Below are 13,008 nucleotides of genomic sequence, written 5' to 3'. Positions count from 1 at the left end.
GCCACATTGACACGTCATTGCATCACAATTCTCACATGTGTATACGTTTTTGTCTTGGAATTTCCCATACAAAAGCAAATTCTTTAACCACTTAAGGACCCCTTCACGCCGATATACGTTGGCAGAATGGCATGGCTGGGCACATCCACGTACCTGTACGTTGCCCTTTAAGCCCAGCCGTGCACGCGACCCGGTCCGAAGCTCCGTAACCACCGCCGTCCCGCGATCGGTCCTCCGGAGCTGAAGAACGAGGAGAGCAGTGTGTAAACACAGCTTCCCCCTTCTTCACTGTGGCGCTGTCATTGATCGTGTGTTCCCTGTTATAGGGAAACACGATCAATGACGTCACACGTCCAGCCGCGCCCCCTACAGTTAGAAACACATATGAGGTCACACTTAACCCCTTCAGCGCCCCCTAGTGGTTAACTCCCAAACTGCAATTGTCATTTTCACAGTAAACAATGCATTTTTATAGCATTTTTTGCTGTGAAAATGACAATGGTCCCAAAAATGTGTCAAAATTGTCCGAAGTGTCCGCCATAATGTCGCAGTCATGAAAAAAATCGCTGATCGCCGCCATTAGTAGTAAAAAGAATAGTATTAATAAAAAGGCAATAAAACTATCTCCTATTTTGTAAACGCTATAAATTTTGCGCAAACCAATCGATTATTGCGATTTTAGGTAGAAGAATACGTATCGGCCTAAACTGAGGAAAAAAAATGTTTTTTTTATATATTTTTGGGGGATATTTATTATAGCAAAATGTAAAAAATATTCATTTTTTTCAAAATGGTCGCTCTATTTTTGTTTATAGCGCAAAAACTAAAAACCGCAGAGGTGATCAAATACCACCAAAAGAAAGCTCTATTTGTGGGAAAAAAAGGACGCCAATTTTGTATGGGAGCCACGTCGCACGACCGCGCAATTGTCTGTTAAAGCGACGCAGTGCCGAATCGCAAAAAGTGCTCTGGTCTTTGGGCAGCAATATGGTCCGGGGCTTAAGTGGTTAAAGCCATCCTCACCAAGACCGCAAAGAAGAGGACACAACACGGAAGCCATATTGACACGTCATTGCATCACAATTCTCACATGTGTATACGTTTTTGTCTTGGAATTTCCCATACAAAAGCAAATTCTTTAATGAAAAATAAAATAAAAAATCCAAACGTTATTCTAAGTCTAAACATTAATGTCACATGCAATAAATTGGATTAAAACATCTGGAAACGTTTCTGTCGGCTCTTTTTCTAATGGAGATGTCTCTGCAAAAAGAACGGACGTATCCATTAAACATTAAAAATGAAGGGAAATTTTGGCAAGGGAAGGAAACGTGAGATTGGTCATTAAAATTACTAAGCAACACTAATGTATAGGAAAGCATGTGGAATGGAATGGGGCTATATAATGTACAAAGCATAAAGGGGAGCACTCAGAGCTCAGCTTTGTGCTCAACGATTGGACGATGTGGGGAAAGCCGGACACCCAGCAGGTCAGCATCCGACACCCCAGCAACTATAGACACCCCACAGCATCGGTCACCTCCCCCAGTCAGTCCCCTCCCCCCACAGTAAGAATCACTCCCAGGGTACACATTTAACCCCTTCCCCGCCCCCTAGTGTTAACCCCTTCCCTGCCAGTCACATTTATACAGTAATCAGTGCATATGTATAGCACTGTTCGCTGTATAAATGTGAATGGTCCCAAAAATGTGTCAAAAGTGTCTAATAAAAAAAAATGTCAGAATTCTATCCCCTATTTTGTAGCCACTTTAACTTTTGCGCAAACCAATCACTATACGCTTATTGCGATTTTTTTTTTTTTACCAAAAGCATGTATAATACATAGCCTAAACTGAGAAAAACATATATATATATTTTTTTTTTATTGGATATTTATTATAGCAAAAAGTGAAAAATATTGTTTTTTTTCAAAATTGTCGCTCTTTTTTTGTTTATAGCACAAAAAATAAAAAACCTGCAGAGGTGATAAAATACCACCAAAAGAAAGCTCTATTTGTGGGGAAAAAAGGATGTCAATTTTGTTTGGGAGGCACGTCGCACTGCATTTTAATTTAATGCGACGCAGTGCCGAAAGCTGAAATTTCGCCTGGGCAGGAAGGGGGTATATGTGCCCAGTAAGCAAGTGGTTAAGTACTTTGTGGTTGTTAAGGCTGGTGTAAATTCTGGATTGGCAAATAATGGGGTTCTTCCTGGCAGGGCCGATCCTAGGGTCACAGGCGCCTGGGTGCAGAAATATTTCAGGCGCCCCCACATGGGCGTGGTCATTTTACTAACTCCTCCCCTTTACAAATGTTTCTATGGCAATGGCTCAACCACAGAGATGCTCCCCTAAGAAGTCTTCATTACCCTGGGATCCTTACATGATCTCTTAACAATAAACAAAATACAGGAAGAGAAGCAGAGTACTTTATTGGGACCTGGAGGGGGGCCTCTCTGATGGACACAGAGAGGGCTTCTGTTAGAGAGTCTGTTAGAAAGAGCCCCCAGATATAGTACAGACATGATACAGGAGATGGTCAGAGACTGCAGACACGATACAGGAGATGGTCAGAGACCACAGACATAGTACAGGAGACGGTCAGAGACTGCAGACATGGTACAGGAGACAGTCAGAGACTGCAGACATAGTACAGGAAACAGTCAGAGACTGCAGACTTGGTACAGGAGACGGTCAGAGACTGCAGACGTGGTACAGGAGACGGTCAGAGACTGCAGACGTGGTACAGGAGACGGTCAGAGACTGCAGACGTGGTACAGGAGACGGTCAGAGACTGCAGACGTGGTACAGGAGACGGTCAGAGACTGCAGACGGGGTACAGGAGACGGTCAGAGACTGCAGACGGGGTACAGGAGACGGTCAGAGACTGCAGACATAATACAGGAGATGGTCAGAGACTGCAGATGTGGTACAGGAGACGGTCAGAGACTGTAGACGTGGTACAGGAGACGGTCAGAGACTGCAGACATAATACAGGAGATGGTCAGAGACTGCAGACATAGTACAGGAGATGGTCAGAGACTGCAGACGTGGTACAGGAGACGGTCAGAGACTGCAGACATAGTACAGGAGATGGTCAGAGACTGCAGACATAGTACAGGAGATGGTCAGAGACTGCAGACATACTATAGGAGATGGTCAGAGACTGCAGACATGGTATAGGAGATGATCAGAGACACATCAGTTCTGGACTGACACACACCTATGCTCAGAACACTAGTTCTGGACGGGCACAAACAAGGAGAGAAGGGGGGAGGGGAGAACTCTGCCCCTTAGGCGCCCCCACCTCTGAAGGCACCTGGGTGCAAAGCACCCTGTGCACCCTGCCTAGGATCGGCCCTGCTTCCTGGAAATTTGGACTCCACTACCACTTTAAAGCCAACAACCAATGACTTTCAAGATTTGCATATATCTCCCTTCTTCAGGGCTTCTCATGCTGCATTGAATGGATAATGGTCAGTGTCAGACCAGGACACAGTTCAGCAAACAGGGAGAGCAATGTAGCGGCTGGTGTCCATAATACACAGCAAAGCAGAGACATTGCTTGCTTTTGAATTCTTTTAAAACTCAGACCCGGGGATAAACAGAATGGATTTCTGACTGATGTCTTTCCTGAACAGATATAGCAATTCACAGTTTTATCTTTATGACATATAAATATGTGCCTGCATTGATATTGCATAATCATTTAACAAGCGCAGATAAAGTAGCAGTTACAAAACTGCGACTCTGTACTTGGCTCTCAGGTTCTGATCCCCCGCCGGCAGCGATAATGGACGATAAATTCCCATTTTTTGGCACCTGTCTTGGACAACAACAGATCCCCACCAGATGACAGAGCTCCTGGTGAAGCACTGGATCAAACTAGTTTATAAGACATATGGAAATCATTGCATTTTTTTTCTATGCCCCACTGCTGCTCTTCATACCAGTACTGCTCATCCATGTAACATGCAATCAGCATGCATAAAATCAACAAATAGGCTGATATAAAAAAAAATATATAAAAAAAAGGCTACAGCTGCCCATTCACCTTCCCAGGAGCACTTGCTGCACACCCAGGACCATGTTTCCGAGGAACTGCGAATTAAAGGTCCCTGGAAATTGCGGTTACTGAGGTCACTTGATGCAAACAGTCTGCAGGGGCATTGCGGCTAGGCTACTTAAAGGGTTTGTAAAGGATTTTTTTTTTCATCTTAACCACTTAAGCCCCAGACCTTTAGGCAGCTAAATGCCCAGGCCAGGTTTTGCGATTCGGCACTGCGTCGCTTTAACAGACAATTGCGCGGTCGTGCGACGTGGCTCCCAAACAAAATTGGCGTCCTTTTTTCCCCACAAATAGAGCTTTCTTTTGGTGGTATTTGATCACCTCTGCGTATTTTTTGCGCTATAAACAAAAATAGAGCGACAATTTTGAAAAAAATTCAATATTTTTTACTTTTTGCTATAATAAATATCCCCCAAAAACATATATAAACATTTTTTTTCCTCAGTTTAGGCCGATACGTATTCTTCTACCTATTTTTGGTAAAAAATGCGCAATAAGCGTTTATCAATTGGTTTGCACAAATTTTTAAGCGTTTACAAAATAGGGGATAGTTTTATTTTTATTTTTTTTTTACTACTAATGGCGGCGATCAGCAACTTTTTTTCATGACTGCGACATTATGGCGGACCCTTCGGACAATTTTGACACATTTTTGGGACCATTGTAATTTTCACAGCAAAAAATGCATTTAAATTGCATTCTTTATTGTGAAAATGACAGTTGCAGTTTGGGAGTTAACCACTAGGGGGCGCTGAAGGAGTTAGGGTTCACCTAGTGTGTGTTTACAACTGTAGGGGGGTGTGGCTGTAGGTCTGACGTCATTGATCGAGTCTCCCTATAAAAGGAATCACGCGATCGATGCAGCCGACACAGTGAAGCACGGGGAAGCCGTGTTTACATACGGCTCTCCCCGTTCTTCAGCTCTGGGGAGCGATCGCGAGGGGGCGGCTAGAAATGAATAGCCACGCCCTCGTCCCGGATCGCTCCCCGCGGGTTACCGACCGCCGATCGGACCCCCGACCCGCCGGAAGGCGGGGACGTACATGTAAGCCCATATGCCTGTACGGGCCATTCTGTGGACGTATATGTACATGCGGCGGGCGTTAACCGGTTAACTACTTGCCGGCCTGCGCGAGAGCCCGTAGCTCTACGTCAACTCTCTCACGCAGGCCACTAGGGGCGCGCACGCCGCCCGTACGCCCCCGACTCCCGCGATCGCCACCAGGCACATGCGATCGCTCGTTACAGAGTGGGGACCGGGAGCTGTGTGTGTAAACACTTATCTCCCGGTCCTGTCAGGGGGAGAAATGCTGATCTTCTGTTCATACAATGTATGAACAGCGATCTGTCATTTCCCCCAGTCAGCCCCCCCCCCTACAGTTAGAACACACCCAGGGAACATACTTCACCCCTTCCCCACCCCCTAGTGTTAACCGCTTCACTGCCAGTGGCATTTTTATAGTAATCAATGTATTCTTATAGCACTGATCGCTAGAAAAATGCCAATGTTCCCCAAAAATGTATCAAAAGTGTCCAAAGTGTCCGCCATAATGTCGCAGTACCGAAAAAAAATCGCTGATCGCCACCATTACTAGTAAAAAAAAAAAAATGCCATAAAAATATCCCCTATTTTGTAAACGCTATAACTTTTGCGCGCAAACCAATCAATAAACGCTTATTGCGATTTATTTTTTTTACGAAAAATAGGTAGAAGAATACGTATCGGCCTAAACTGAGGGAAAAAAAAGTTTTTTTGAATATTTTTGGGGGATATTTATTATAGCAAAAAGTAAAAAATATTCAAAAAAAGTTTGGAGACCCCTGATCTAAACCATAAAGTTGTATTACATTTTATTGCCAGGACTTGACCGAGAGCTCTGGTTAGCCTGTTATCGAACGCGAACTTATCCTTTAACCAGTTCCCGACCTCCTCATGTACATTTACGTCGGCAGAATGGCACGGACAGGCACATCCACGTACCTGTACGTCCTCTGCTAGACGTGGGTGGGGGGGTCCGATCGGGAACCCCCCCCGGTACATGCGGAGGTCGGGTCCGCTCGGGGAGCGATCCGGGACGACGGCGCGGCTATTTGTTTTTAGCCGCTCCGTCGCGATCGCTCCCCGGAGCTGAAGAACGGGGAGAGCCGTATGTAAACACGGCTTCCCCGTGCTTCACTATGGCGGCGCATCGATCGAGTGATCCCCTTTATAGGGGAGACTCGATCGATGACGTCACTCCTACAGCAAAACCCCCTACACTAGTAAACACACACTAGGTGATCCCTAAATGTTACAGCGCCCCCTGTGTTTAACTCCCAAACTGCAACTGTCATTTTCACAATAAAGAATGCAATTTAAATGCATTTTTTGCTGTGAAAATGACAATGGTCCCAAAAATGTGTCAAAATTGTGCGAAGTGTCCGCCATAATGTCGCAGTCACGAAAAAAATCGCTGATCGCTGCCATTACTAGTAAAAAAAAAAAACTATCCCCTATTTTGTAAACGCTATAAATTTTGCGCAAACCAACCGATAAACGATTATTGCGATTTTTTTTTTACCAAAAATAGGTAGAAGAATACGTATCGGCCTAAACTGAGGAAAAAAAAAAAAATTATATATGTTTTTGGGGGATATTTATTACAGCAAAAAGTAAAAAATATTGCATTTTTTTTAAAATTGTCGCTCTATTTTTGTTTATAGCGCAAAAAATAAAAACCGCAGAGGTGATCAAATACCACCAAAAGAAAGCTCTATTTGTGGGGAAAAAAGGACGCCAATTTTGTTTGGGAGCCACGTCGCACGACCGCGCAATTGTCTGTTAAAGCGACGCAGTCCCGATCTGTAAAAACCCCTTGGGTCTTTAGCCAGCATATTGGTCCGGGGCTTAAGTGGTTAAACGGAAGAGTTTCCCGATGTTTGGCTGGCGGCTTCGCATATGTCAGACAAGATCACTACAGACACGTTTAGCTTGAAATAGTTAAAGCCACGGTAGGACGGGGACACGGTGAGAAGTCATAAATTCAGCAGTCGGCACCTGTCTCCCTAGCCGCTCGCCAACAGATGAGACGGGACTCCTGGAGAAGCTCTGGATAAAACCAGTTCCTAAATAGTTGTGAAACATATGGAATTCATAACTCCACATCATAACCCGCTGCTACTTCACATGTCATTGGGATTTGTACATGTGAAACATGCAGACAAACACAGGAATGGAGATAAATCAGATACAATGACTAACGGTGCAATAATACAAGACAGCGATAAACTGCCAGAATCCGGAGGCTTCACCCGCTTACCAGGTCATGGATCTCGGAGCAGAAGACAGAATGGACCCCGATAATGAACGGCGTTGGGGAGCTTAAGACCTCGAGAAGCTGCGCTGGAAGGATTGGAATGTAGGGATAGCTGTAGGATAAAGACAGAGGGGTTAGAAGAAAGGTGATGGGGACCTTGAGGAAGGAGCTTCCAATGAATTGCAAAGGGCTAGGTACCAGAATCCATTATCAGATGGACACCACTTGCATGCATTTTGTTTGCCGAAGCAAATTTTGGTCCATCATATCATGCAGAACTATTGACAATCCCAATTAACATTATAAACATTAATTTCAACAAGAATCTTCCATGATGTATGTGCATGTTACACATTTTATCCAAAAAACATACCTGTAAAAGACTCACAAAAGCCCCGAGACTGCTGCTGGGCGCCACAATCTTGGATGTCATGCGACACTATAGAGGTGCTCCTCATCCACCAGGCTGTAGCCCACTGCTGGGTCATTGCCTCCCAGGCCTTCAGCCAATTACAGATCCACTAACCTCCCATAGAGCCTCCCCTGCAGATCCCTAACCTCCGCACAGTTAAGTAGATTCACAAAGAGTTAGGCCGGCTTATCTACAGATAAGCCGACCTAACTCTGAATCTAAGCCGGCCTATGTTTAAGTGTATTCTCTAACAGAGATACACTTAAACATACCTAAGATAGGCTGGCTTGCGCCATTCTATCTTAGGCTGCAATGTTTCTTTTGCCCGCTAGATGGCGCTGCCATTGCGGCCGGCCTAGATTATGTAAATGAGGGGCTACGCCGATTCCCGTCAATTTACGAGCGTACGCCGGGCCTACACCGTCGAGTTACGTTGTTTCCGTACGCGATAGGCCGCCTAAAGTTATTCCACCTATGAGGTGGTTAAGTATGGCCGCCATTCCCGCCGCGAGGTTCAAATTTTTTACGTCGTTTGCGCAAGTCGTCCGCGAATCGAGATTTACGTCGTTTAAGTACGCGTCGAAATCAATAGGCCCGTACGGCCTACTTAGCCGCAATGCGCAATGAGAAATGTAGTCGCCCGGCGCATGCGCAGTGTAAAAAACGTCAAAAAACGTGAGGTCAAGCCTCATTTCAATATTACACGCCCCCCTCCCAGTCATTTGAATTAGGCGCGCTTACGCCCGCTCGTTTTGGGCTACGCCGCCTAAAATTTGAAGGTAAGTGGTTTGAGAATCACTTTTAACCTAAATAATTTAAGGCGGTGTAGCCTAAAAAAAGTAGGCTAGGCCGTCCTAATTTTAAGCGCCCGTACGTGAATCTACCCGAGTGACACCCAACCCAACCTCCCATAGGCCCCCAGTCACCACACTGCCCCCCTAGCTTAGGCATCTCCAATGCCGACCCATGGACCTGATGTGGCCCTTTGCTTGCCTAGATCAAGCCCTTGGGGCACTATTTCTTCAATGGATATGGTGCACGATTTCTTCCACTGACACCAAAGATGGAGCACCACGGCTAACAATGGGGCACTATTCCTCCCATTGACACCAGAGACGGGGGAACTAATTCTCTCCCTGACACCAATGATGTCATTTTTTTACTCCCACTGACCACCAAGCCTTTTGCATTGTTTATTACCGCTGGGGCATTTTCTACTCCCACTGGCCACAGTCCGGCCCCCCTAAAGTCTGAAGGACAGTAAACTGGCCCTTTGGTTTGAGACCCCTGCCCTAGCTTAAAGCATAGCTTCCAGCCCCCCTATAGTGCCCCCAACCTCTTACAGTGTCCCACAATGCCACCCACCCAGTACCTTCAGTGCAATCCGGTCTACCACATTGTCCCAGGAAAGTCCCCTGGAGAGACACACATCCCATCCACCACAGTTGTCCTCCAGTTCCTTTTAGAGACTTTCAATGCATATTTTGTATTCCCATTTCCAGTTTTATTGCGTTAGAACAAGCTTATGTTTTTACATTTGGGGCATGGAAGGTTTTGGAAGAATTTGCCAGGCCTTGGTGTCAAAGTTGGCAGCTACTACTCTACGGAATTCCCTTTACTCCAACCTTGGTAGCTACAAAAATGTTCATGTAGGGCAGTGCCAAGACAAGGTTATCCAGCACCCAGGGAAAATATGCCAAACTGGGTCCCCCTCCCCTTTCTTTAGGGTTAGGGTCAGGGCGCCACCATCCCTGAAATAAACAATTGTGCCCAGGGCAGTTTTCCCTCCTGCCCACCCCTTGTCCTGGCCCTGATGAAGGGAGTCTTATACTTGAAAAAGCATCCTGTGTGTAGACCCCAGAAGCCCCGAGACTGATGCAGGGTGCTGCCATTTTAAAGGTGATATCAACTGCACCAGCAGACTCAGAGCTTTCACTCATGTGACACTCTATAATATTTCCCTTTGGCTCATCCCCCAGCAGCTACATAAGAGGTTAAGTGGGGAGGGGCGGAGGAGCTGGGCCAGCACAGAGGGTAATTAAACACGCCCAGATATAAAGAGGGCTATGACATACACAGAGGGAGGGGGCTGTGCTAGAGAATTGAATCTTCCTTGAGTAATAACATTTTCTATGAAGTTCCGAGGCGCATTGCAAGTTAATAAAAAAATAATCGATGTAAAGGAAAAACATTGCATAGGGGATCTGTCCATCACCGCATAATTTGTTGATGCTATAAAGAACACTGGGAAAAAAAATAAGATTTGTGTGCTTGCTACAAAATCTTATTTTTCTTTGAGTCCATTGAGTATACAGAAATTTATTAAAAGCTGGGGTATACTGCCGCCTACAGGAGATTGGGCACTAGCAAAAAATGTGACTCCTGTGTCCCTCAATGGACAAAAATAGTTTAACCACTTAAGGACCACTTCATGCCGATATACGTCGGCAGAATGGCACAGCTGGGCACAATGACGTACCTGTACGTCCTCTTTAAGAGCCCAGCCGTGGGGCCGCGAGCGCGCTGCTGGCGGCGCGCTCGCGACCCGGTCCGAAGCTCCGTGACCACGCCCGCGGGACCCAATTGCCGCCGGTGTCCCACAATCGGTCACAGAAGCTAAAGAACGGGGAGAGGTGAGTGTAAACACACCTTCCCCGTTCTGTGTGGCAGTGACACTGATCGTGTGTTCCCTGATATAGGGAACGATGATCAGTGACATCACACCTACAGCCACGCCCCCCTACAGTAAGAATCACTCCCTTAGGGCACACTTAACCCTTTAGGGCCCCCTAGTGGTTAACCCCTTCACTGCCATTGTCATTTACACAGTAATCAGTGCATTTTTGTAGAACTTTTCGCTGTGTAAATGACAATGGTCCCAAAAATATGTCAAAATTGTCCGATGTGTCTGCCATAACGTCGCAGTCACGCTAAAAATCGCTGATCGCCGCCATTAGTAGTAAAGAAAAAAAAAAAAAAAGGATTAATAAAAATGACATAAAACCATCCCTTATTTTGTAAACGCTATATATTTTGCGCAAACCAATCAATAGACCTTTTATTGCGTTTTTTTACCAAAAATATGTAGACGAATACGTATCGGCCTAAACTGAGGAAAAAATATGTTTTTTAATATCTTTTATGAGGATATTTATTATAGCAAAAAGTAAAAAATATAGAATTTTTTTCAAAATTGTCGCTCTATTATTGTTTATAGCGCAAAAAATAAAAACCGCAGAGGTGATCAAATACCACCAAAAGAAAGCTCTATTTGTGGGGAAAAAAGGATGCAAATTTTGTTTGGGAGCCACGTCGCACAACCGCGCAATTGTCAGTTAAAGCGACGCAGTGAGGAATTGCAAAAAGGGGCAAGGTCCTTAACCTGCATAATGGTCCGGGTCTTAAGTGGTTAAAGGTAATTTTTATTTCATTTTTTTATTATATAGTTTGCAAATTAATGTTGTGTGTGTGTGTGTGTGTGTGTGTGTGTGTGTGTGTGTGTGTGTGTGTGTGTGTGTGTGTGTGTATATATATATATATATATATATATATATATATATATATATATATACACATACATACACACACATACATACATACATACATACACACACACACACACACACACACACACACACGCATACATATACACACACTTCGTAGATTTCTTTAGGACTCTTTAATAAATAGGGCAGTGCGTGTTCATTTTCTTTAAGCTCACCTGTATTTCAGAGGGTACATGAGCGCTTCTAACGCCCGGCTTGCATCACTGAGGCGCTGGAAACTGGAGGAATGGAAGAGGACTTTGTTTTCGGTAAGCACCGCACAGAGGAGGCTGAGAACGTTTTGGATTCCTAAAAGAAACAACCAGCACAAGAGTTTTCAGAAAAGAATGCAAAATTCCAAAACAATATCAATCCAATCTGCAAACAATAACTAGATAAAGGAATGTGTTGGAAGAGGGACTGGAAAATCTGTATCAAGCCCGGGCAATCTGGGGTCAACCGGTGGGAGGAGCCCTCGCCATAACTTGTGGGCAGGCTACCCCGATGGGCAGCATCTAAAAAGGCCCGGTGGTGTTGTCATAGATAAAACTGACAAGTGTTGTTTTGACTTCTTCTGTGCAAAGTGCCCATGGGAATTAAAGCGCAAATTCTTAAAGAGCAATTCCACAATATAAGTAAAAACATTCGGAGGAGCTGCTAAAGGTATCCTGTATATGTCTGAGCTGTGCTGAAGTCAGAAAGTGTACTCGGTTTACTGTAAGCTAAGTTCAGTATAACCCCCTGCAGAACACACACAACACTATACTGGATCAGTAAGAGGGCAACAGGAATGTACTTCCTGCAGTCTGCACCGTATAACTTAATGCATCCTGCTTTACAAATAAAATAATTTCCAGTGCAATTCTAAATCTAGTTAGTGCTTCTGAAGACTTTTAGTATGGAGATTTTTTTAAAAATGTCATGGTCTCTGTGTGAGAGGCAGCAGATAGGATGCTCCAGGATCACCACCGCTGATGTGCTCCAGGATCACCACCGCTGATGTTCTCCAGGATCACCACCGCTGATGTGCTCCAGGATCACCACCGATGATGTGCTTCAACCTCACCACCGCTGATGTGCTTCAGGATCACCACCGCTGATGTGCTCCAGGATCACCACCGCTGATGTGCTCCAGGATCACCACCGCTGATGTGCTCCAGGATCACCACCGCTGATGTGCTCCAGGATCACCACCGCTGATGTGCTCCAGGATCACCACGGCTCATGTGCTCCAACATCAACACCGCTCATGTGCTCCAACATCACCACCGCTCATGTGCTCCAACATCACCACCGCTCATGTGCTCCAACATCACCACCGCTCATGTGCTCCAACATCACCACCGCTCATGTGCTCCAACATCACCACCGCTCATGTGCTCCAACATCACCACTGCTCATGTGCTCCAACATCACCACCGCTCATGTGCTCCAACATCACCACCGCTCATGTGGTCCAACATCACCACCGCTGATGTGGTGAAAAAAAGGAGCACCCATGTGCAAAGTTTCCATGGGAATTAAAGCTTTATTAAATGCTATAATAAAATAAGTAGAGCTACTAAAGTTATCCAGTTTATGTCTGAGCTGTGCTAAAGTCAGTAAGTGTACTCTGTTTACTGTAAACTCAGATAATTATAATCCCCTGCAGAATACAAACACACATAACACTATACTAGATAAGCAAG

The 13,008-nt window shown here is 45.1% G+C and overlaps 1 protein-coding gene across 4 annotated transcripts in view; it reads right to left on the bottom strand.

Moving 5' to 3' along the window:
* SBF2 (SET binding factor 2) overlaps positions 1 to 13,008 on the bottom strand; it is a 420,356-nt gene that overhangs the window by 181,334 nt on the left and 226,014 nt on the right. For all 4 annotated transcript variants that reach the window (XM_040327974.1, XM_040327975.1, XM_040327976.1 and 1 more), the window contains exons 7-8: positions 11,497 to 11,629; positions 7,367 to 7,475 (exon numbers count right to left, since the gene is read on the bottom strand). In XM_040327974.1, the coding sequence (XP_040183908.1) occupies positions 7,367 to 7,475; positions 11,497 to 11,629 (242 nt within the window). The remainder of the gene's footprint in view (positions 1 to 7,366; positions 7,476 to 11,496; positions 11,630 to 13,008) is intronic.

Source organism: Rana temporaria, chromosome 11, assembly GCF_905171775.1.
Source record: "Rana temporaria chromosome 11, aRanTem1.1, whole genome shotgun sequence".
Lineage (NCBI taxonomy): Eukaryota > Metazoa > Chordata > Amphibia > Anura > Ranidae > Rana > Rana temporaria.
Note: the sequence above shows the minus strand (reverse complement) of the source record. Positions and strands in the feature narration are given on the sequence as shown.